At 30.7% G+C, this 27,679-nt stretch overlaps 1 protein-coding gene across 1 annotated transcript in view; it reads left to right on the top strand.

Moving 5' to 3' along the window:
* The window catches only part of LOC118059521 (probable disease resistance protein At1g61310), a 111,577-nt gene extending 86,437 nt beyond the window's left edge, over positions 1-25,140 (top strand). Inside the window, 5 exon segments of the mRNA XM_073411213.1 lie at positions 18,507-18,613; positions 18,706-20,862; positions 20,864-21,832; positions 23,537-24,268; positions 24,379-25,140. Of these exon segments, the coding sequence (XP_073267314.1) occupies positions 18,709-20,862; positions 20,864-21,832; positions 23,537-24,268; positions 24,379-25,125 (4,602 nt within the window). The 5' untranslated portion in view covers positions 18,507-18,613; positions 18,706-18,708 and the 3' untranslated portion in view covers positions 25,126-25,140.
* Positions 25,141-27,679: the final 2,539 nt, after the last annotated feature.

Below are 27,679 nucleotides of genomic sequence, written 5' to 3' on the forward strand. Positions count from 1 at the left end.
TAATTATTACCACATATATTCCCTTTTAATTCGGTATTTAGGATAACATTCTACAATATTAAATATAAAAATTAGAAATAATAATTCCATTTTCATTTAAACGATTTTTCATAATAAAAAACAATCATCTACGAGCCAGAAACCAAAAGAAAAAAAAAAATGGTGCAGCCAAACTGAGCACAAGTCTCAAGATGTGGGCAAAAGCGTAATTTCAATTCGTGGGCGCGTGGGATTGGGTTTGTTCTGGACCTGGACAGTGTTGTTGAGCAGTGTTTCTTGTAGGGACCTGAAATGTGGGTCCCAGAGATAAGCACTGCGGGAGCGGGTTATTATAAATACAAGTGATGATGGATGATTCTCTACGACACATTTCACAGGGACGGCATTGCTGAACATTCTTGGACCCGTTGGATAGGATTTGATTCGATGTATTTAATGGCTGTGATCAGCAGTTGGTGATCGATGGTTGATCTTGAAGTTCATTTAACCGTGCCTCGATCAAGGTTTTGATGTATTAAACACTTCTTAAAACCTTCGTTGGCTTAGCCGGCACTTCTTGTGGCATTTTTAAAATTGTTTTGTCGTTGAAAGAGAGCGTTGCTCTTTATTTGAAAAATAAAAAAATAAAATTTGTTGGGACTAACATATCAAAAGAGAAGCCAATAGTAACAAAGCAAGAGGGAGTTTGTTGAAAAGAAAAGAAAAATTTAGGGACTTGGAATGAGTAAATTATGACACATATATAAATATTTATTTTCGTTTATAATTATGAATTTGCTACCTTGAATAGATCAACTCAACTCCTTTAATTTGATGTCAAAATCTTTAGGCTATTTGTCTATATCATGGGAGATTTCTTTGGTGTAAACTAGTTAAAACAATTCATGTATTTAAAAAATAATCTAAGTTTATTAATTTTTTTATTAAATAAATGATTTAAGAGTTACTTTTCATTTACTAACAAAACATCAATTTTTTTAAAATCTTGTTTTTGTTAAATGCGCACTAAATAACTGATATTTTTTCATTAACTACATACACGTTCATATGATAATGTCTAATATGTTTTTAAAAAGTAATTTATTTAGAAATATATCAAAATATTGTTTTTAGATTTTAAATAAATATTAAATATAATTGTATTTAAATTCCATTAGAACTTGAAAAAAATCAAAATAAAATCATCGTTTGTTAATCACCATAAAAATTTATAATGATTAAGTGTAAACTTTTAACTTAAATATTCAGAAAACATTAGAAAAAACATTAATTTAATTTTTTTTAAAAATAAATTTACTTTTTAAAGCACATTCAAATACACTTAAAAACACAATATCAAATAGATACATATATGTCAAGATATAAATTGTTTTTAAAAAATATTGCCATGTAACAAAAAATAAGAGTACACTCTAAAAAACATGTTGCACACCGAATTAATTAAAATTAATTAATTTTTACATGATTAATTTTTTAAATTTCTTTAATTACATCATTTTTTTAATACAAAAGAGTTATCTTAACACAAAATTATCTTGTAAGGCTGCATTTTTTTTCATTAGCTTTTGTGTTTGCGGTGAAACAAACGCAACAAGGTATTTGGTAACAAACTAAATTATGTTTTGTATCATGGGGTCCACTAAAAAATTGAGTTTAAAATGAAGTTTTTATGCAGCAGTTTTTACATACCTTTTTAACTGAGTTTCGTGAAACCCTATTTTTTTTTTGCGTTTTAAAAGTGCTTTTGAAAAAAATTAAATTAAAATTTTTTTTATCGCTTCAAATTAATATATTTTTTGGTGTTTTCAAATTATTTTGATGTGCTGATATTAAAAATAATTTTTTTAAAATAAAAAAATATTATTTTGGTGCATTTCCAAGTACAAAACACTTTGAAAAGCAACCGCAACCACACTTCCATCAAATATTTTATACATATTTTTTGCTACTCATAAACTTACTAAACACGTATCTAAACCCAACTAGTCACAGCTAACCACACACTTTTTTTAATTTTTTTTTTTGAATCACAAAATTACCTAAAAAACAAACACATTCTAATACAAACTAATAAAGTTTTGATGAAGTGGCATTTATAAATTAAGTTTGAATGTTGATAGCTGGGGGTGTTATGTTTGTGTTTACTTATAGTAATTATCAATGAATTATTTTAAAATATTTTGGGACTATTTAGAAATGTAGTTAATGTTATTTTTTAAAATATTAATACTTCTCTTTGAATTTTTTCATTTAGCCTTTTTTTAAAATCGCCTTTTTAATTTTCTTGTTTTTTAAGTATTTTTGTAAGTATTTAATTTTTAAAGAGATTTTTCTAATTTATCTTTATTTTTAAGAATAAAAATATTTATTTTTTGGATAATATTTTTAATGAGTGCAACCTTGCAAGATATATTTTTTTATTTAATTTAATACAATCAATTTTATGTATGTTTATTTCTACAATCATTTGATTAAACAAAAAATTAATTTTAATAATCAGAGTCATTAAACACAATCAGGTAAATGAACTATATTACGAGATTAAATATCTTAATCTACATCCGCCCCTTGACTTTTCTAGATTTGTATTTAGTTATTGTTAATTTTTTTTTTTATTATTTGTTGAAATAGATGGTTCTTAATTTATTTAATTAGATGTGTATATATATTTTTTAATTTACACTTGATTTTTTTTTTTATAAAAAAATATATCAAAAACTTTTATATGTTTAATTTTTTTTGTTGATAAAAAAATACCCGGTCCTTAGCAAAGAGGGAGTAAAATAGCCATTAATTATAACCACCACTAATAGAACTCTCTTTTCTCTCACTTAAAAAGACCCTAAAACCTACCCTTTTGTTTTGTAAGCAACTGTAAAATAACTAGCAATTAATTTTTCTGTAAATATATTACTATTTTTGTTTAAACCCAATAGAAACAATGTAAACAGAAATAATTATAATTAACAATTAATACATCGACAATTACGATAATATAATTAAATTACCAAACAATTTATAATATATAAATAGTTAAACGATCAAAATTATTTCACTTCCATAATACAGGGGCAGACGTCTAATTAATTTGTGTGCTTTTAATTTTCTTATTTCCTCTGTATTTAATTGTACATGCAGCAGTAATGTTTTCGCTTACCCGTGAAGCCATTGGCCTGCATGCACCCAAAAAAAAAAAAAAAAAATGAAATGAGAATGTCTCTTTAAAGCCATTAGCCTGCAAATGTTGATGTCAGTAGCTTACTTCATAAGTAGACCAAATTTAAAGCAACGAATGTCTTTTTTCTTTTCTTTTCTTTATGGGCAAATCATATTCCTTGAGTGGGATATAGGGACAATCATATAGCTCGAGTTTCATCCTTGGAAGTGCCAGAGAGTGTTCTTCATTTAATTAATTGTTGTCTTCTTTTCAGCTCCTTTCGTTCTTTTCCCCTAATCATCATTTTCAAAAAAAAAAAAAAAAAAAAAAAACCTTGAGAGATCATAATTATAGCAACACTACATACATTATATTTCCGTGATCGTGAATCCCTACTACAAGGTGTGTATTTCTACTCATTCTTGTGTTATTTGTTATTGTCTTTATATTATATTATATTATTATTTGTTCATACATGTTTGCAATTATGATCCAGGAAGAAAGAAAGTGAAGTATTAAGGATTATATTTGTGGTTGCAATCGATTGATAGAGAGGTTTGTGGGTGTCTAAGTGATCGTGAATCTTCCGTTCGTTCCTGTCTCTACTACAAGGTGTGTATTTCTACTAATTCTTGTGTTATTTGTTTTTGTTTTTATATTATATTATTATGTGTTCATGAAGAAAGAAAGTGAAATATTTGTTCAATTTAATCTCCATTTTCTCCTACCAGACTCACTCAATTTCTGTATGCAAGTTTTTATCGAAGTCTATCTCTTTGTAGGGTTAAATAATTGTAAATACAGATCGAATACTTATTATTAAAAAGATTGTGTTGTTTTAATTTATTAGTCAATTAGAAAAATAATTTGTTTTAAATCTTCTTAATAATACATATATAAAATTAAATTAAGACTTTAATCTTGATAACTAACATTTTGAACTTTTACCTTAAAATTTGATACGGATGTGAAAGCTCAAATGCACAAGAATACAATTTCTTTGTGTTTGTGGATCAAAGTAGGGTAATGGTCTAATAATAGTACTCTTGTAAAAGTTGGATTTATTAGTGCATGGCTAGCTTCCACCACCGTAATTTGATCTTGACACCATCGTTTCTTCTTCTTCTTCTTCTTATTTTTTATTTTATTTTATTTTATTATTATATCACTCATGGTTTTTTATTTATTTATTGGAAAGCCCAAAAATCCACGAACTTCATAGTAAGAACTGACCTTCCCATTACTTAATAACTGATGAAATTAGAGTCCTTTTAATCAAATCATCTTCAATGTAATTATTTGCTAGGCTAAGCGTATTTGTATATTCATAGTTCCAGTTAAATTCTAAATACTATAAATCTAAAAGGATTTCTATGATGTTAAGAGAAATATTCCCTTTTAGCCAACACTACGATAATTATCTGTGTTGTGTTGGGAGTCGAATCAATTTTTTTAAAAGTAAAAAAAATATCTAGGTGTACTTAACATGTTTTCTAGCGAAAAAAAAACTATGGGGTTGGAGTGATTTAGTCGACTTTATAGATCCAAAGACAACCTAAACGAGTGATAAGAATATAGTATGACTAAAAAAATTAAGATAATGTTTTTTTAAAAGAAAATATTAAGACGACAATATATTGGATTGACTTGAATTTACTCTGATCAACTTAGGTTAACCTACCAAGTCTTTGACCTAAGTCATCAGACTTTAATAACCCTATAGAAAAAAAAAATTATTAGCCTAATTTCCAATCAACTCAATAATATTGCATGATGAAATTGAAAAAAAAAATCAATTAAAAAAGAACACAAAAAACCACCCGAGTTAACCGACTAAATCCGAGACCCGAGTCATGAGGTTGTGATGACCTCAAAGAAGGCAATGAAATAAAATAAAATTATGAAGCCTAATTCTCAATTAACTCAATATTGAATGATGAAATTTAAAAAAAAAAAAAAACAATAAGGCAACTGGGCTCACCCGCGACTAGAATTATGAGACTATGATAAATCAATAGAAAATAAATAAAAAAAATTATGAAGCTCAATTCCTAATCAACCCAATGTTGAAGGAATATAGTGAAAAAAAAAAAGTCAATTAAAAAATATTTCGGGTCAACTCGGGTTAACCTGTCAAATTCAAGTCTTAAGACCGGGATAAATCTATATAAAAAAAAAAAAAACAATATTATGAAATCAAATTCTTAATAAACCCAATGTTGGAGGATGAAATTGAAAAAAAATATTCAATTAAAAAAAAGGATAAAAAAAAACCTAAGTTAACTTGGCTAACATGTAAAACTTGCGATCTAAGTCATGAAACCATGATAATTTCATAGTGAAAAATAAATGAATATGAAACCCAATTCTCAATCAACCTAACATTAAAGGATGAAGCTAAAATGAAAATCAACTAAAAAATACAAAAAAATGACTCGAATCAACCTATATTAAATCTACCAAACTTGGGTAATGAGACTAGAAGAAGTAAATTAAACCAAATTACGAAGTCCAATATCCATTAAACCCAACATTGAATGATAAAATTGCAAAAAATAAAAAAGGTTTGAACTTAAAAAAAAATTAAGGATTAAATTAAAAAGACCATAGCATTTCACTATTCATTGCTATAGTGAAAATTCAAGACATTTTTGTATATGTTAATTATTCAATTGTTTAGTCTATGAGAAATAAAATTCTTATGAATTCCCTAGTTAATGCAAAATAGAGTGTAGACTTTTTAACAATATATAAAATATTACACAAGAATCTTGACCATGAAATAAATATTAATCCAAATATTTTAATGAACTATTCTAAAACACAATAATTTATCTCTCTCTCTCTATTTATCTATGTATCTACAAATCTAGATACAACTGTTTATTTTGTCTTGTTTAGTGTACTTCGATCCAGGATGAAGTTATTCTACTCAAGTTGCAACTTATTATATTATTATTATTATTATTATTATTATAAATTTCATGTTTGATTTGAAAGGTTGATTTCATTTTGCTATAAATATGTTATATATATGTTGATATTTTATTTTTGCTAATCCATTCATCAAGCCTTTAGCCTTATATGTTAATATAAGAAAAAAAAATAAAAGTAGATCAAATTTGAAATACAGGAACCCTTTTAGTTTGAATATTTTTTAGCTTTGGCCTTTTTTGGCAAATCAAATTTAAAGTAAAGAATTTCTATTAGCTTTTATGGATAATATCATTAGGATAGTCATACGCAAGTTACTATTAGATGCTAGCTCTAGTTTGATCCTTGCAAGTGAGAGAGAGGGTCCTTAATTCAATTAATTATTACTCCTTTGAAGACTTTTCTTTTTATTCTATACAAAAAAAAAAAAAAACTTTCCTTTTTAGGGAGAGAATTTCATATAATATAATTCAAGTGAAAGATTTGATTTCAACTATAAATATATATGGTTAAATGGATACTTAGAGTTACAAACATTATATTAAAGTTATACATTCAAATTTACGTATTAATATTACATTTCAAGTTTTAGGAGATAAATCTCTTAATTTACAAATAATTACATTGTCAAAGGCAAAATGTAACTAAACCAATATCATTCTTGACGAGACCTTGATGGACGTAAAAATAGAAATTAATATGTACACATAAATATAAAAAAATAGTAACAAACAATAACAATGACATGTTATAATCTCCATGAAATTTCTTTTGATACATAAAATTAGGCATAAACCTCTTTTACAACATACATTTTCCATCTATTACCAATATCCATCAAATATCCTATCCTATTTGTCGAGAATAATTTCATTTTGGAAATCTCAACACAACTCAACGATTTTTTAACACCATCTTCTTATAAATCAATTCTTATTTGATACCAAGATATTCTTTTCTTGGTATCATTAGCTTATGTTATTTTTTTGGAATAACTAATCAATATTTTCCCTCTCATTTCTTGGGAGGTAATTGTCGATACTAATGAATCTCATTAGTATCATTAGTCTCCCAATGCTGGGTTAGACTAATCAATTACATTCATGTGCCGATATCAATATAACCGATTGGTATCATTAACTATTCTTTCCCCATAATAGTTAATCAAATCTTATTCATATTTGGTTTACCATCAAAGTTGTCGATGTCAAGAACCCTTGACATCATTATCCTTCTTACCTGGAGTAGCTAATCACATTAGAAATGATTGCTGATACCGATGTGATCCGTTGATATTATTAACTATTCTTAACCCGGTTAATTATTCTTGACCCGGAATAGTTAATCAACTTATCCTTTTCACTTAACCAGGAGTAACCTTGCCAATCTTTACTAACATCATTAGTCACCTAGTTGCTTAGAATCGATTAATCAATTAAACAAATGTCGGCATCGATGAAACCTCATCGATACCATTAGCTATCCAAACCTGGATAGTTAATCAATGTCATTTGAAATGCCGGTACCAATGGAACCCCATTGATACCATTATCTATCCAAACCTGGATAGCTAATCAATGTCATTTGAAATGCCGGTGACATTGAAACTCCATTGATACCATAAGCAATAAAAAATTGGATAGCTAATTAATGTCATCTGAATCTTCCATTCGTACTAATCCCCTTTTGTTTTTCTTATTAACATCTTATGCATTGTAACCATGGTTGTCAAGTATCATTCGCACACATTCTTAATTATCAACACTATAGTCACTAAACATCATTCACATAACCTTGGTCACCCTCATCATAGTGCCAAGTATCAATTTATACCTTTAGCCACCCTCATCATGGTGCTAAGTATCATTATAATGTATCTTTAACCACTAACACTATGATAACCAATTATCTATCATTTCTTCTTCAATCTCTAAGTCATTATATACCTAATTCACACTGAGGTATGTAAGATAATTACGTCTATTCTATAGTTATCATGGTTAATTCCATACCTATTAATGTAAGGTAATTGCATCCATCCTAATAATAATATAATTAATTTGATGTATAACAATGCAAGTAAGGTACTCATATTCATTCAAGCATTATCCTAACTATTGGAGGTATATCATTGTACGCAAGGTACTCTTATTCATTCCAATAATATCATCACAAGTTTGATACATATCAATGTACGTAAGGTACTCATATCCATTTTAATTTTATTATAACTAGTCGATACACATCAAAGCACGCAAGGTACTCCTATTCATTCCACTATTATCGAAGCAATAAAACAATAAATTTTAAAATTTATCAATAAGTTTACACAATTTAAAAAGGCAAGGTGCGATGCACCTACCTAAAGTATGTGCATGCTGCCACTCCATGCAATTATCTAGTCCCCACAGCTTCTGCTGTACCACCAGAGATTTAGTTTTTATCAACAATACAACCAACATCACAACTTTATTTAATTCTCAATCAACTAGTATTCTCAAACTAACCACGAGGAATTTCCTTAGAATCTCATACTCTTACCCATTTTCATGTTCATATTCAATCTTATAATTTTGTTATTGAAAACATCACTTAACAATAATTCCAAGTAAAGATTAAAAATTGTCTAATTCCGATCAATTTAGCTTAACCAACCTAGAACACTAACTAGTGTTTTAATCATAACTAAAGTTGTAAAACTCAGTTTTGGGCGTGATTTGTCTCTATGAAATGCTAAAACATAGAAATACAACTTTTAGGAAGAAATCAACTCCAAATTATTTTGTTTTAAGGCTAAAAATCAACAATTATAATAGCCCATCCTTAGCTAAAATTTTGGACAACGAGGATTTTCATCCCTTGGAAATCCTTTTCAACTTCAAACTTATTTTCATGCATATGCAACATTATCCAAGGTCATTTGACATCATTAAATCATAAATTTAAACCAATTCTAAAACAAAACATTCAAACAATTTTCATACCTCTACAATATAGCAAGATTTGGTCAAAATAAGGAAACTCATCCCTTTGGAATTTCTCATTTTTTTTACACATACTATATATGTTATTATCCTTGTTTAGCATTATTAATACAACAAAAACAATAAACCATTCATTTTCTTTCACTTTCTCCTCAAGCAATTAAATATTTGCGACAAACCTTAACAATTAATATTCTTATATCATTATCACATCAATAATTTCACCCTACTAGTTGAAATCCATGATAATCTTTATTAACTAGTCAATTTGCCAAAAATATACTTAGCCTTAAATATATTTTATTTTTCAAATTTCTTTCATTTCAATTTCTTCATGTTCCACCCCATTCATATCCACAAAACCAACAAGTTACCCTTTAATTCAATCAACATGTTCATATAGTAATGTTTCTTTCCATTCCTACACCATAATCATTCTTCCCCTCATATAAAGAATACACAATTAATCTATAACAATATTAATAACAAGAACATATTTTATCATTACATCTTTCATAAACCCTAACACCCACATAATTCTAATTTCATCAAAACATGTATTTAATCAAGTTTCCTAAATTTTGCCAAAACTAGCAATAGATTCAAAAAGCAATAAGTCATCCACCTAAGATTTTATTTTCAAACCCAACGGTCAGAATATAGACCTTAGAGTCATGCACAATATATCTCAAAATCAAAATGCTCCAACGATTAAATCTCCCTAGATCTGAATAAAACCAAGCTAACTTGAACATTGACGAGCTACTGTTCAACATGAACACCTTACTAGAGAGTGTTTTTCGGATCTCCACCATCCATAATGAAGGAAACATTTAGGCACACCACATATCCAAAAATAAACATGATTTAACAGTGGAAGAGAGAGAAATCGGTTGGCGACCAAAACTACTTTGTAGGTGTATTTCCTTTTGTTTTCCAAGAAATTTTTGATGATGATTTTTTTCAAATGGATTGTGTGCTTTTCGACCCCTTTGGTCAGTTAGTATAGGTTTGTGCGAAGAGCAATATATAGAAAACACAGCACGATCCAACGGTGGATGCAAAAGATATGGCCACCAAACATTATTGTTTTTTTTTTTGGATTGGCTCCTTCAAATTCTGCACTTCTATCTCTAGTCGAATTTTCTCTATTGTCTCTCACTTCATTTTTTTTTTGTCTGGGCTGGTGGGCTCTTTGTTGTGTTAAAGGTATATTTTCCATTCATTACAATTTTATCCTTTATTTATGCCTTTATGTATTTTATTTTATTTTTCATGTAAACTATTCAATTTATTTTCTACTTAAATCGCTAGTCTTTACCAAACTCTGATTGGGATAAGATCTTTAACCAAGGTAGGAAAACATATTAATAGATTTCACATAAAATTGCATCCTAATCCGACGATTGGATTGAGAGCTCTTGCTTTCTAATGACAAATTGGTCAGTTCATGACTTTTCATCAATAATCCAAAATTTCTTGTTCAATCTTCACATAAAATCATATCAGTTATCATTATAAACCCTTAAGGTCATTTTATTATTTTGGAATATATTCATTTTAAAATTTTCACCTTTATTTATTTATCAGATTTATTATTGTTTCAAAGTAAGTCACTAATTTTTAATCGGTGCTTGCACCTTCAGTCTTGCTCTTTTCATTGTACTGTCTTTTATTATAATTTATTATTTATTACCTCACTTATTCCTTAGAAACATATCATTTTTCTCATTATTTTATCCATCAAAACACATTACTAGTTTCTTTGTCCTTATGAATTCTAAACCAAATTTCATTTTATGGAGGTCATCCCCTCCATTATATATCATATTTATATATTATTTCTTACCTTGGTTTCCATCACTCATTGAGATCATATCACTTTCAGTATTACATTTACATGGAAGTTTACACATTCACATATTTAAATTATAAATTTTCAGGCTTTCACATATTTTTTTTTATTAGTCCAAGTTTAGGAGTACAATAGCCACTTGATGAATCCACACCAAGATTTTTACACCACTTGAAATCCTCTTCAAGATTTTTCTCACTTGAAGATATACCCTCTTTAAGATTTTACTTTGGTGATATTCCCTTACCAATTCCAAGAGTTTTTACCTAACTCTCATAGTTTTACAAGTATGGTTTTGTTTACAACAAACTCTTTCAATAGAGTGGATTGTACAAATGAAGTTCTAGTATCTCTATAACTCACTAAGTAGCACTTATTGGATTTAAAAGTGTTTAAGTGTAATGAGAATGAAAATGTGTACTCTTTGTGCTATAATATGATGGTTTAAAAGCACTAGTTAGAGTATGATTAAGGATTGATAATTTTGTTGTTATTTTGATCTTGGAGTAGAATTTTTTTTTTCATATATGTTTGGAATCCCTTGCTAATTTTTCAATTAGACAAGCTATATAAATGTTTATAAGAAAAACTAGCCATTGGAACCCTAGTAATGAGTAAAATGGTCGACCAGTTCAAATTGGTTAAGCCAATCGATCAACTGATTCCTGCAGAATTCCTAAGTGTTCATCACTGATGAACAAGCGGTCGTCCGGTTCATGCAGAATTCCATATTCAACAATTTTAATCTAGGTGAATTCTTAGAATCATCTATCTTAAATCATCTGATATATCAATCATTTAATATATACAGAGTGATGTGTGTGAGTTCATTTTAATTGTACCATCAAGTAAGATATAAAGATTTACAAATTAAGAACTAAAATGAATACTTAAACTAAGTTTTCACTTTGCTACCTTCTTGGACTTTTTGATTGATTTTTCATGAAATCATTCATGCTTATTGATGTGTTCTTCATATGAAACATGTTTAAAGCTTATTTTCAACCAAGCATATTATTAGTCCATTTTTTTTTGTTATCATCAAAATATATAAAAATATAAATATGTAACTCTAAAGGTCAATAACATCACCACAATTTAGAGTAAAAATATATCTAGATTAGGATTTCCTATCATCAATATCTAATTTAAATCTAGAATTCAAATATCCATAAACTACCAGTTCATCTCCTTCATAGACCATAAAGAAATTCTTAGTTCTTTTTAACTACTTGATAATATTTTTAACTATTTTTAGTGATCCTCACTTGGATTAGATTGATATTTACTCATTATGATCAAAATATAAGATAAATTTGATCATGTACATAACATTTCATTGATGATGGATCTTATAGTTAAAGCATAGAGAATCCTTTCCATCCTCTCTCTTAATTTATGTTTTAGGGTATATATCTTTAGAGAGACCAATCCTATGTGTAATAGGTAAGTATCCTCATTTAAATTCTTTCATGCTAAATCATTTCAACATTTTATGTGTGTGTGTGTGTGTGAATGGGGATAACCAAACAACCTTTTATATCTCTATAGATCTTTATTCATATTATATAGATTGTTTCACTCGTATCCTTCATAAAAAAATTCTTCATGAAGCAAATCTTTTCTGGTTGGAGTAAAGATACATCATTTTCTATTAAAAATATGTCATCTACATATAACACTAGAAAAATTATTTAACTTCAACTAAACTTTTTATAAACTTAAAGGACATCAATATTTTTAATAAAACCATTTTTTAAATTATCTTATCAAAATGGATATTTCAACTCCTTGAATCTTGTTTAAGTCTATAAATAGATTTTTACAGCTTGCATACTTTTTTTGAAAAATTATTTAGATTCAAAACCTTTAGGTAGTGTAATATGCATATCTTTATGAATATTTCTATACAAGAATTCATTTTTGACATCTATTTGCTAGAATTCATAATATTAGCATGTAACTATAGCAAGAAGGTTTCATCAAAGTCAATTCTTGTCTTTTCTTGTAACCGTTAACAACTAATTTGGCTTTATACATTTATACATTGTCATTAATATTAATCTATTTCTTAAAGATCCACTTACATCCAATGAATTTTACCCTTTCAGGTTAATCAACCAAGTTATAATTAATCCATTTAAAATTTTATATCCTTGAGTCATTTCATGAAATCAATATTAGATATTGCTTTCATGTAATTGGTAGGCTCATTAAGTATGAGCAACTTATCATTTTTAGCTTCTATGAAAAATTCATATCTCATTGGTGTATGACATCTCTTATCAGAGCTATGGAATTATTGTGTTTCTTGATCTTTAAGTTGAGCATCTAGTGCTATATATTCGAGCTTAGGTTCTAATTGGATGCTAGTTTATGGTTCTTGAACTTCTTCGAATTCTATTTTCCTCTCACTACTCCTTTCAAGAATAAATTCTCTCTACATTTCTTTTACAAGTCAATTCAGCGTGTTTTTCATTAAATAAACACCTACATATTAATTTTAGGTATCATTTACACCTTAACCTTGTAGAATAATTGCTTTATTTTATAAATAAAAAAATAAAATATGTATCCATCTCAATAACTTTGATTAATTTCTAGTATTAATAAAGCATTAACCAAGAGCACTATGAACAATGTTTTGATATAATAATAAACCTCGTAATTATCACAATTTTATAATTTTATTTTCTAAACATCTTTTTTCCAAAGAATCTTATCTCAACTTTAAATTCATTAATCAAACTCAAATGAATATTAAATATATTGATTGCATGAATAAAGTTAGTGGCATATCTAACCGTTTGATTAGAAAAGAAATAAAGTTATAATTGTTGGACATACACACTAATATAAATTTCACGTTCTTTTCTAAGTACTACAAGCATATATTCATGATAGAAGATTTGAGCTCCTTTAAGAACATTAGGCTTCACCATAACTATTGAATTTCTCAAAACACATACACGCAGTAGAAACTATAAATTTAAAATTTTTCAAGGGTCCTAAGGATCTTGTTAGACAAATCTATAATTTTTTAGGGTTTATACGAAGATTAATTGAAGAACATATGTTCTTTTTTTGCTTTGAAAAATTACTTCAATACTGAGTTGTCGCAACCCATAAGCCATCCAAATATCTGGCTTTTAATAGTAATTCTCATGAACGATCAGTGAAAAATCTTCTAAACCCTTTTAAGAGAGAGGAATTGATATACCTTAGAGTGCTAACTCTTCTCTTTTGTATTTAGGTGTTTACGTATCATACTTTTCTCACATTCTCTTAGGAAATAATAGGTATTACATTCTATTTATAGGAAAACTTAAAAACCCTATAAATGAAAAAACATCAATTTGCTCCTTAAATAATATCGCATACATTATTTTAGGAGAATTTTATAAATTTATTCAATAAAGTCCTTAATTTTTCTTGGTCTAGAATTGTAATCCTCTATATTACTTACATTCTAGTCCTTAATCTCTAAAATTTATTTAGAATCAAGTCACACTTGATTAATAATTCTATTTTAATTTCCGATTGATGGTTCTTATGTGTGTGACCCATTAGGTTCCCTAAGAAGTTGCCCCAAATATAAATCTTAATCCTAAAAAAAATAAGATTACATAAATTTAATTTTTTTTTATATCAATTTAATAATTGATTCATTTATATTTGAAGATCAAGTACAATAACTTTAGGAGATTTGTTCGAGTTTGGTTGGTTCCCCCCCCTTTTAAGCTTATGATTTTTTAGTTTTATCCTTCAACATTTATTTAACTGAATATTAGGCTCTAGTTTTTTTTTATTTTCTTTCTATTGGATTGAAAATGATACAGGTTATCTTACTCTTCAACATTAGGTTGTTTGATAATTAAGCTTCATAGTTTTATTCAATTTGCTTTTGATGAGGTTGCCCAATATCACAACCAGGTCACGGATTTTGTATGCTGACCCAGTGGAATCGAGTAGGTTTTTTTTCAAAACTTTTTTGAGATTATATTTTGTCTTCAATTTGTCCTTCAATATTTTGTTTACTAGAAATTGAGCTTCGAATTTTTTCATGTTCTTATTTAAATTTTTCTTCATTATCATATAAGATCCTTCAACATTTGATTTTTTTTATTTATTTTGTATTTCAACATTTGATTGATACTTCAATCTTATACCTATAATCATGGGGTTAACAGGTTAACCAGGTTTAACTTAGGTTGTTTTTTTTGTTGTTTTTTTAGCTTCGCCCTTTGATATTAGGTTATTTGATAATTGAGCTTCATGATTTTTTTTTAATTTTTTTTCAATGGGGTTACCCCGATGTCACGACCAAGTCGCATATTTTGCATGCTAACATGGATGGACTCAATTTTATTATTTTTTTTACCTTTTTTTAGTGTCATTTTTTCTTTAATTTTTTTTATAGTTATGGTATTTGTCATTTGAGTTTTTCAATTAGCCGATCTTATTAAACATAATTGAGTCAATGACCCGAGTCTCAACTTTTTTTTTGTTTTTTTATGAATGCTTGCATTGCCTTAGCATCCTTTCTTTATGTTGAAAAAAAATTGGGTCTACCCACGGTATAGTGCGAGGCACCTATCTAGTGTTACACTATTTTTTATGGATTTTTGGAGAAATAACAACTAGTGGGTCAAGTATTTCTAACCAGTACATAACATAAATAAAATAAATTAATAATCTGTGAGGACAATGAAGCCTCTCACATTTCAGTATGATTTGGAGTAGTGATTTTTTTTCTTTTAATTTTTTCTTCTTAATTTTATCATTTTGTGGTCAAATTGATGGCCAATTGCTTTTGGTTTGTTATGAAAGGGTAAGATTAAAAGATTGGGGAACAAAGAGAAAAAAGGCAAAAAAAATAGGTGGCAAATTCAAAATTAGTGAGAGAAGTTCACTTTGTTTGAATTATAATTTTTCGGTCCTTTTAGTTTTTTAAAATTCATTTTTTATTGAAAATTTTACTTTTTTATTTTATTTTCAATCATTGTTTGAGAGATGAGAGAGAATGTTGCTGGATTTTAGTAGAAGAAAGAGAAAGTCATTAGTTGACATCGATCCTAGCCATATAGAAGGTCGATTTTGGTGTTAGTAAGATTCATTCGACAGTGAGAGTTTTACTTAGGTCTTCTTTGTCTTCCTCAAAAGCAAAAAAGGTTAATTCAAGTTGCTTTGGGTTTTTGACTAATTACTGGGTTATTTGAGGCCATAAATAATTTATCAAGGTCTATAGGGTGTTTTGTAGGTGTTATGGGTTAAAAATAAAATAATAATAAAAAAAATTGGGTATAAAATACCCCTTACCTAATCCTATCATTAAATCTTAAACAAAACTGGATATTTTTTTTTTTAAAGAAACAATTGTTGAAAAAATAAAAAATAATTCAAAAAAACAATATAAATAAAAATTATGATTTGGGATGAAATCAAACAAATAATAAAATTTTAAAAGCAAGAAGTGGTCTAAAATAGGTACAATCAAGCCAACTACAATTTTGAGGACCAACTAGGAGTTTGATTGAAAATATAAAGGTTTTTATGGTGTTTCTAGATGCAAATGGGTTGAAAAGTAGATTCTTAGGCTTGACTTTTTTTACTTTTTTAATCCATTTCCATTAAATGTTTCTATTAAATTAGCCCTTTTTTAAAAAAAGTTTTTAAAATAGTGATTGATTTTTTATATGTTTTTAGTTGCATGACATTTCAAAGAAATTAGTTTGATTTGTCCTTAACAAGATTAAAATAAAAAGAACAATCAATATAAAATATTTGCATGTGTATCTATATTTTATTTCTATTATGAAGATTAACTTCATGCTTTAATATTAAATTAGTGATAGCAACTCCTTTTGATTTATTAGTGCATACATATTTTTAATTTTTTTTATAAAATATAAATAATATATTTTCATATCTCAATTAAAAAAATGTAAAGTAATGAATTTCATAATTTATTTTGGTGTGTTTTCCATAAAGTTATTATGGGTCTCAAACAAACATCACAGTAATAGGTTGATGCTTGATTTTTTGAGCATTAATTTTTTAATCATATCATTAAATAAAAATAGTTTTTTTTAAAAAAAATATTATTAAACTAGTGAAGTTCATGATTCGGATAGTGAGTTTGACGGGTTAATTCATATTAACATAGGTTGATCCAATATGTCGTTATCTCAATATTTTAAAATGAAAGTTTTATCTTGAATTTTTTTTTTAAATCAAACCATATTTTCACTGGTCTTCTGAATTGCTTTTAAACAAATCAAGTCTATTGGGTTATACTGAGATAACTCCCAGACAACTTGATTTGAAGTTCAAGCTAAACAAAAAATCAAGTCAAGATATTTCAAGATTAACATGTTAGAGTTGGTTTAATAACATTAATTTAAAACAAAAAAATAAATATTTTTTTAAAATACCTGGGAAATATCTAAGTAATCATTCAAATTATTTTATTTTTTTAAATGAAAAAAAAAAGTCGCGTACGAGAGAACCTGTGTTATTAATATCACATGCAAACTCTTTAAAACATTATTGTTATTGTCCTCGTGAAAATCACCATTACTATCTTTGTTATTAATATCATATGCAAAGTTTGTAAAACAATATTATTGTCCTCGTGAAAATGACAGGGAATTGACCTCTTCTCACCATTATTTCCTTGCTTTAGTTTTTTTAGCTCTTTATTTTTTCTCGTGCTAAGAGGTAATGTGTGGTGCTGAAATGTTTTGAAAAGCAAGAACATGATTTTATGGCCTCAATCAGAGAGGTAATTTGTGGTGCTGAAAGACAAGGCAGAATAAGGTGTATAGTGGAAATAGACTCTCCCTAGTTAGTTTCTATATTTCCATCAAACCTATTTTATTGGTATGCTATCTTTCACTAATGAAATTCTTTTTTATTGGTTTTGAAAAGAAAAGAAAAAGTATTTCTATCTTTGCTTTATGGAAAAAGCACATAGATCTATGAATATATATATATATATATATATATATATATATATATATATATATAAAAGAAAGGATAGATATTCCCATTACTTAATAATCAAGGAAATGAGTGTTTAAAATTAAGATAATAATAAGTGCGACTTTTACTCATGGCATAGATAGAGATAGTCATTACAGATTTTAGTTGCCTAAGATTGATCCTTTGTTGAGTTCGTTATATTAATTATGTCATCAAATTGCATTTTTTTTTATGGGAATTGCTGCTCTGACTCGTAAGTTAGAATCCATGTAAACTATTTTGTTTTAATACTTCTCATCTTTTCAACATAAAGTCGTTCTTTTATAAATATATTCATTAGATTGATGATATGCTATCTTTTCTTTTTATTGGTTTTGAGAAAGAAAAAAAAAAGTATTTCTATCTTTTTTATGGAAAAGCACATAGATCTAAGAACTATTGTGTAAATTATTGTTAGGGTAAGGGTGAATTTTAACACATGGCATGGATAGATATCGATGATCTATGAACTATTGTGTAAATAATTGTTATGCTAGGACAAGGAATTAAATGTTTATCGTTCTACTTATACCTTGCCTTGTTGCTCTTGAAGCTGGCTTCCATACAGAGCTAAAGGCCTTCTCCTTTTGTTCCTCTCGCTATATTTTATTATTGAGCAGTCAGTACCGGTGCTTTCCGCATATATTTTCACAAATTAAGGTAATAAAATTACTATTCTCATTCTCTCAATGCCTGTTTTACTTGTAATGACTCACTCTCACGTTCTGTATCCTTATTTCTTTGATTTTCAGACCATGTGGAAAATGGCTATCGAAAGTGTTGGTGGATCCGTTGTATCCAAGATAGCAGAGCTCTTGGTGGAACCAGCAATAAGGCAGTTCCGTTACATGTTCTGTTTCAACAATTTTGTTCAAGAATTTGATGAACAAATGATGAACCTGGCTTTGGCATTTTATCGTCTGCAAGATGCTGTCAACGTTGCTGAAAGGAATGCTGAAGAAATTGAGATTGATGTCAACACATGGCTGGAATATGCAAAAAACGAAATTGAAGGTGTGAATCGTTTGCAAAATGAAAAAGGAAAAATTGGCAAATGCTTTACTTGGTGTCCAAATTTGATGCGACAATTCAAGTTAAGCAAGGCACTGGCAAAGAAGACGGAGACTTTGAGAAAACTTGAAGAAAGTAGCAGAAAGTTTCCAAAAGTGTCCCACAAAGCACCTCTTCAAGAGATAAAATTTCTTCCATCAAAGGCTTTCACACTCTCAGGATCGTCAAAAGAAGCTTTCAAACAGATTATGAAAGCTCTCAAAGATGACAAGGTCAATATGATCGGACTGTACGGCATGGGAGGGGTGGGTAAAACCACCCTGGTGAAAGAAGTAGGCAGGAGAGCCAAAGAGTTGCACCTTTTTGATGAAGTTTTGATAGCTACGGTGTCCCAGAATCCAAATGTCACAGGCATCCAGGATCAAATGGCAGATAGTTTAGATCTGAATTTTGACAAGAAGAGTAAAGAAGGGAGAGCAAAAGAACTATGGCAGAGACTGCAGGGAAAGAAGATGCTTATAGTCCTGGATGATGTTTGGAAAGATATTGACTTCCAAGAAATAGGGATCCCATTTGGTGATGATCACAGGGGTTGTAAAATTCTTCTAACAACACGTCTTGAAGACATGTGTTCTTATATGAAGTGCAAGGAAAAAGTTTTTTTAGGTCTCTTTTCTGAAGAGGAAGCATGGGCTTTATTCAGAATCAATGCAGATTTGCGTGACGAGGACTCTACCTTGAACACGGTGGCAAAGAAGGTTGCGAGAGAATGTAATGGATTGCCTGTAGCACTTGTGACAGTGGGAAGGGCTCTAAGAGATAAATCTGTTGTTGAGTGGGAAGTAGCGTCTGAAGAACTCAAAAACTCTCAATTTCGGCATTTGGAACAAATTGACGGACAAAAAAATGCATATGCATGTCTTAAGTTGAGCTATGATTATTTGACGTCCGATGAAACCAAGTCATGTTTCTTGCTATGCTGTTTATTTCCAGAAGATTACAACATTCCAATTGAGGACTTGACGAGATACGCAGTTGGCTATGGGTTACATAAAGATGCGGAGTCCATTGAAGATGCAAGGAAACGAGTTTATGTGGCAATCAAAAACCTCAAAGCTTGTTGTATGCTGTTAGGAACTGAAAGTGAAGAATATGTGAAAATGCATGATTTGGTTCGTGATGTTGCTATTCGGATAGCATCATCAGAAAAATACGGATTCATGGTAAAGGCTGGCATTGGGTTGCTGGAGTGGCCAACGAGCAATAAAAGCTTTGAAGGTTGTACAACAATCTCGTTAATGGGGAATGGACTAGCAGAACTTCCTGAAGGATTGGTGTGTCCACAGCTCAAAGTTCTATTATTAGAACTGGATGATGACGTGAATGTTCCAGAGAGGTTTTTTGAAGGGATGAAAGCAATAGAAGTTTTGTCTCTAAAGGGAGGGTGCTTGTCATTGCAATCACTTCAATTCTCAACGAACCTTCAATCGTTGCTATTGATCGAGTGTGAATGCGAGGACCTCATTCGGTTGAGAAAGCTGCAAAGACTTAAGATTCTTGTTTTCATGCGGTGCGACTCCATTGAAGAATTACCTGATGAAATTGGGGAGCTCAAGGAGTTAAGGTTGTTGGATTTGACAGGTTGTTACAATCTAAGAAGGATTCCTGTGAATTTGATAGGAAGGTTGAAGAAGTTAGAAGAACTGTTGATTGGGAATAGGAGCTTCTGGGAATGGGATGTTGTTGGATGTGACAGCACAGAAGGAATGAATGCAAGCCTACCAGAACTAAGTTCGCTGTCTCATTTAGCTGTATTATCATTGATGATACCGAAGGTTGAATGCATTCCCAGAGATTTTGTTTTTCCCAGCTTGCTCAAATATGATAGTGTTAGGGGTTCGGTATTCAGAACTCGAAAAAGAATACCCAACCTCGACAAGATTATATTTGGGTGATATAAGCGCCACATCCTTAAATGCAAAGACATTTGAGCAGTTGTTTCCTACCGTGTCTCATCTTTGTTTTTGGAGAGTGGAGGGTTTAAGAAATGTAGTATTGTCCTCTGATCAGATGACCTCCCACGGCCATGGGTCGCAAAAGGACTTCTTTCAAAGATTAAAACATGTAGAAGTGAGAGAATGCGGGGATATTCGCACTCTGTTTCCAGCAAAATGGCGGCAAGCTTTGAAAAATCTAAGGAGCGTGGAAATTGAATACTGCGATTCATTGGAAGAAGTATTTGAATTGGATGAGGAGAAAGAGCTGCTGTCATCTTTAACAAGGTTATGGTTGTCAGGTTTACCTGAGCTCAAATGTATATGGAAGGGGCCCACCAGACATGTCAGCCTCCACAGTCTTGCTCATCTGGAGTTGTCATCTCTTGACAAACTGACATTTATCTTCACACCATCCCTCGCTCAAAGTCTTATTCATCTGGAAACACTACAGATAGATCATTGCCGTGGATTGAAGCGTCTTATCAGAGAGAAGGATGACGAAGGGGAAATAATTACAGAGTCTCTTGGCTTCCCCAAATTAAAAACTCTCTCTATAACTACCTGTTTTAAACTGGAATATGTCTTCCCTGTCTCCGTGTCTCCAAGTCTTCAGAACCTGGAAGAGATGGTGATTCTTTCAGCTCACAATTTAAAGCAAGTATTTTACAGTGGAGAAGGAGATGACATCATCGTCAAGTCTAAAATTAAAGATGGCATCATCGACTTCCCTCAGCTAAGAAAATTGTCTCTTTTTCCCGGATCAAGTTGCAATTTTTTTGGTCCAAAGCATTTTGCTGCCCAATTGCCTTCTTTGCAAGAATTAACCATTGTTGGCCCCGAAGAAGGGGGTAATTTGTTGGCACAGCTTCAAGTATGTTCTTTATATTTCTCCATTTTTTTTTTCTTTTCTAATTTAAATTGTCAACTTCAATACATTGTGATAATTTGTTCTATCTTCCTCCAAATTTCTAAAACTAAAGTAATTGATAAGTTCTTTAACCATCCACTGAATTTAATTGATGATTTAAATTGGCTTAGGAAGTTAGACATCAATTACTGTAATGTAATTTCTTATTTCTTCCTTCATATTTCTAAAACTAAAGGAATGCATAAATGCTAGCAAATCCTTTAGCCATCCACTGAATTTAAAAGGAGTGAAATTGAGGCTCTTCCGCCAATTAATGGAAAGTATTTGGACAGGACGATAAAGCTTCGTATTTGGTTTATTTTTTCTAAACAATTAGAGTTAAAAAGTAAAAATTGAAACTTTCTTTTTAAACACAATATTTTCTCATTCAAAGAACTTCAAAAGCACCAAATTTGTATTGAATTTAAAAAACATATTTTTTTAATATTTTTTTCATTTTTTTTTACAATATGTTTTCACTTTTTTTATGAAAAAAATAATTTCAATGATCAATAATCAAGCATTTTTATTAAAACATTTTACTAATATGTAAAATTCAAAATATTTTTTTTTTATATTTTTATTTTTGGAAAATGTCATAATTTTTTATTATTATTATTATAAATCGAATATAAAAAATTAATTTTTTTTGAGTTAAAGTATAATTTTTCATGATTGCTTTTAATTTAACTAATATAAAATAATAGTTTGTATTCAGATTATCATAAATATGAAAAAAAATATGATTTTATATTCCCATGACCCGTTGCCTTGTCTATCTATATCTTCTTGTTGATAAGTATTTCGGTATTGGGGATAATTGGTTCATCTATTTAACAAAATTATATAATTGTTTCAAAGTCCACAAAAATTACTAGGAATTATATCTAACAAATTGGTACCCTTATTTTCTTTTGATGCAGGGGTTTACAAGTTTGGAAGCATTGAATTTGTACTACGTGCTTGTGCCTGACCTCAACTTGAGGTGTATATGGAAGGGCCTCGTGCCGAGCAATTTGACTATTTTGCAGGTGTATGAGTGTAAGAGACTGACACATGTTTTCACAGACAGCATGATTGCTAGTCTAGTTCAACTGAAAGCTCTAAAGATATCAGCTTGTGAGGAATTGGAGCAAATCATTGTCGAGGATAATGATGATGAAAATGATCAGATATTGTCAAGAAGTGATCTCCAATCTTCAAGCTTCCCCAATTTACATTTACTCAAGATCAGAGGATGCAACAAGTTGAAGAGTCTCTTCCCAGTAGCCATGGCTTCAGGTCTCAAAAAGCTCTACATGCTTACAGTAAAGGAATCCTCTCAATTATTGGGAGTATTTGGGCAGGATGATCATGCTTCACCTGTCAATGTTGAGAAGGAGATGGTGCTCCCTGATTTGCAGGAGTTGTTGCTTGTACAATTACCAAGCATTTCCTCCTTTAGTCTCGGATGTTCTAATTTCTTGTTCCCTCATTTGAAGAAGTTGGAGGTGGATGGATGTCCAAAGCTGACCACAATATTTGGGACTACATCAAATGGTTCAATGAGTGCTCAATCGAAGGTGCTGTATATTTGACATGATTTCTTGCCTCTCGTTTAGTTTTAAAAGTGCACAATAATTACTATGAATTACATCTAACAAATCGTTTAGTTTTCTTTTGATGTAGGGGTTTATGAATTTGAAAGAAATATCTATTGAAAACTTGGAAGGAGTACAAGATTTAATGCAAGTTGGATGTTTGATAACTAATAGAAGAGGTGGGCATGAACTTTCAATTGTGAGTTTGGAAACATTACACTTGAACTTATTGCCAGACTTGAGGTGTATATGGAAGGGTCTTCTACCGAGCAATTTGACTTCTTTAAAGGTGAATGAGTGTAAGAGACTGACACATGTATTCACAGACAACATGATTGCTAGTCTAGTTCAACTGGAAGTTCTAGAGATATCAAACTGTGAGGAATTGGAGCAAATCATTGCTAAGGATAATGATGATGAAAATGATCAGATATTTTCAGGGAGTGATCTCCAATTTGCATGCTTTCCTAATTTGTGTCGACTTGAGATCAGAGGATTCAACAAGTTGAAGAGTCTCTTCCCAATAGCCATGGCTTCAGGTCTCAAAAAGCTCCAAATACTTGAAGTAAGAGAATCCTCTCAATTATTAGGTGTATTTGGGCAGGGTGATCATGCTTCACCTGTCAATGTTGAGAATGAGATGGTGCTCCCTGATCTGCACGAGTTGTTGCTTATACAATTACCAAGTATTTCCTGCTTTAGTCTCGGATGTTATGATTTCTTGTTCCCTCATTTGGAGAAGTTGAAGGTGCATGGATGCCCAAAGCTGACCATAGAATCTGCTACCACATCAAATGACTCAATGAGTGCTCAATCAAAGGTGCTTCTAATTTGACATGATTTCTTGCCTCTCGTTTAGTTTTAAAAGTGCACAATAATTACTAGGAATTACATCTAACAAATCGGTACACTTGTTTTCTTTTGATGTAGGGGTTTATGAATTTGAAAGAAATATCTATTGAAAACTTGGATGGAGTACAAGATTTAATGCAAGTTGGATGTTTGATAACTAATAGAAGAGGTGGGCATGAACTTTCAATTGTGAGTTTGGAAACATTACACTTGAACTTATTGCCAGACTTGAGGTGCATATGGAAGGGTCTTCTACCGAGAAATTTGACTTCTTTGGAGGTGAATGAGTGTAAGAGACTGACACATGTATTCACAAACAACATGATTGCTAGTCTAGTTCAACTGGAAGTTCTAGAGATATCAAATTGTGATGAATTGGAGCAAATCATTGCTAAGGATAATGATGATGAAAATGATCAGATATTGGCAGGGAGTGATCTCCAATCTTCATGCTTCCCCAATTTGTATCGCCTTGAGATCAGAGGATGCAACAAGTTGAAGAGTCTCTTCCCAGTAGCAATGGCTTCAGGTCTCAAAAAGCTCTCCGTGCTTAAAGTAACGAAATCCTCTCAATTATTGGGAGTATTTGGGCAGGATGATCATGCTTCACCTGTCAATGTTGAGAAGGAGATGGTGCTCCCTGATTTGCAGGAGTTGTTGCTTGTACAATTACCAAGCATTTCCTCCTTTAGTCTCGGATGTTCTAATTTCTTGTTCCCTCATTTGAAGAAGTTGAAGGTGCATGGATGCCCAAAGCTAACCACAATATTTGGTACTACATCAAATGGTTCTATGAGTGCTCAATCAGAGGTGCTGCATATTTGACATGATTTCTTGCCTCTCTTTTAAGTGTTTCTATTTCTTGTTTCCCTCAATAATAAGACTTACAAGTTAGAATGTGTATGCCATGCTTGAATTGGTTTTGCAGGTATCTCAAGTAGCTGAGGGTTCCAGCACTGGTTGCTCCGTGCCAACCAGCACTTGTAGAACGTGGACCGTATATAATGGGTGGAAAGAGGAAGAGGATTAGTTTTGTTGGGTATGCAACCAAAGTCCCACATTGGCTAGAAATGGGGAGGATCAAGGGTATATAAAGATGGACAAATATCTTCATTGGTATGAGGCCTTTTGGGGTATAGCTCAAAAGCAAATCCATGAGGGCTTAGGCCCAAAGTGGACAATATCATACCAATGTGGAGATAGGTGGTGTCCGTAGTCCCTACAAGTGGTATCAGAGCCTTGCCCCGGAGTTAGCCATGATGGATGAATCCTCGGAATGCCGAACAAAAGGTGGTGGGCCCCCCAAGCAAATCACGTGCAATCCGTGGATCAGCTCTTGGATAGGCGGTGTGCTCCAGGTGCTTCACGGACGTGTCCTGGCTCCAACACGGTGAAGAGGAGTTGACCTAGAAAGAGCAAAACTCTCAAATCAGGTAGTGCTCTCCGGATGCTTCATGGACGTGTCCTGACCCCAACACGGTGAAGTGGAGAATGAAGAATCATGGTTGATAGAGAGTGGACGGATAAATGATCGTTTGAGGGGAGGCTCGGTGGTCCTTTGTTTGAGGGGAGGATTGTTGGGTATGCAACCAAAGTCCCACATTGGCTAGAAATGGGGAGGATCAAGGGTATATAAAGATGGACAAATATCTCCATTGGTATGAGGCCTTTTGGGGTATAGCCCAAGAGCAAATCCATGAGGGCTTAGGCCCAAAGTGGACAATATCATACCAATGTGGAGATAGGTGGTGTCCGTAGTCCCAACAAGTTTGGCATTGGAATTTGAAAAACATGCTACTAATTCATTCTTCCAGGTAAAATGGCTGCAACTATTTATTTTATATCCTTCTTTAAATCAACAAATACGAGATGCCTGGATAATCTTTGTCCTTGATGTTTGCATTAGGTTGGTTGGTTACCTATTTCATGATCAACTCGACATTGGTGGGAAGTAATTCCAGCTGTTTCATTAGCTGCAACAATTTGTTTTATTTCATGTGTTTGTTGTGTGAACTTCCAGAAATAAGAGTAATGTCATGTAATGTTATGTGTTTAGTAATTTATTGTGCGAACTTCCAGAAATGTTTACTCATTTGTGTGCTTATTGTCTGAACCTTCAAAAGCATAATGTTTACTCATTTGTTAATGTGTGGATTCTCATTCTCCTTATTTTGATGTTCTATTTCTATTACGGATTCTTTATATGGTTAACTTGTTATTATGCGTATCGTACAATAATATGGTCTCTACATGAATATATATATATACACACACATGTGAATGAGTGACATGTCATATTACCATACCAGTAAGATTATATAAAATAATAAATCAAAGGCATCAATGAAAAAGAAATCACGTTTCTATTTATTTAGGCTGTCTAAAGCTGAACTTACTAGATTAATTTTATCACACACAACAATTAGTCCATTAAATATGGACTATTGTTGAAAAAACATGCTAAATACAACATAATAAGCAACTTCTACCCAAAAAAGTGAGGAACAAGTGCCTCATGGGGATAAACCTCGTAAGGGACAAAGTTAGCACAGTGGTGAACTACATAAAATATTATTCAAGGGCTTTATCCTTGTGGAGATATATCTTAGAAGCTATCAATCAACGGAATAATACAACTCACATGCCCGATGCCTTATTGATTGAGAAATTGGATAAGAATTTTGTGAGATTATAATGAAAGCTTCACGGCCTCTTATAATAACAAGAATTCCCCTTTCTTTATTTATGAGTGAGATTGCTGGGCTCTCATGTCCCATTTCAATAATACTTGTGTAAAACCGACTTGTATCTAATAAGTAGAGTAGTTCATGAAACTTGATCAAAGAAATTCTTTTTTGTAATTTCACAAAGGCTCGTCCGATGCAAAAAGGGGTGGAATCTGATGATTGTTGTGTTCATTGTGGAGCTGTTGGGGAGTCTCGTGAACATGTACTGGTCCATTGTTCTTATTCAAACACGGATGACAAGCAATGTTGCTTGATGAGAATTTGTTGTTAAAATTTGCAGTCACAATCTGGGCTATTTGGATTAGGAGAAACGAACAGGTAAGAAACAATTATTCCTTCTCGTCCTATAGAGCTGTTCAAGCAGGTCTGAACTTTCTCTCTAGCTGGTCCGCTTCTCGGTTTACACCATGTGCCTCCAATAAGTATATGTTCAAGGCTCATTCTCCATTTGGAGGGGCGAGAGTATTAAACTTCATGATTAAGATATTATTTGGTTATTATTTTGAGATAAAAAAATATAAAGATAATGAAAATATAAAAATTATTTAAAAAAAATTATTCAAAAAAAAATTATTTTATGTAGTTATTTTCGTCTTCACCATCTAACACATTTTAATTCATCACTCCTGTAT

Source organism: Populus alba, chromosome 1 (genome assembly GCF_005239225.2).
Source record: "Populus alba chromosome 1, ASM523922v2, whole genome shotgun sequence".
Taxonomy (NCBI): domain Eukaryota; kingdom Viridiplantae; phylum Streptophyta; class Magnoliopsida; order Malpighiales; family Salicaceae; genus Populus; species Populus alba.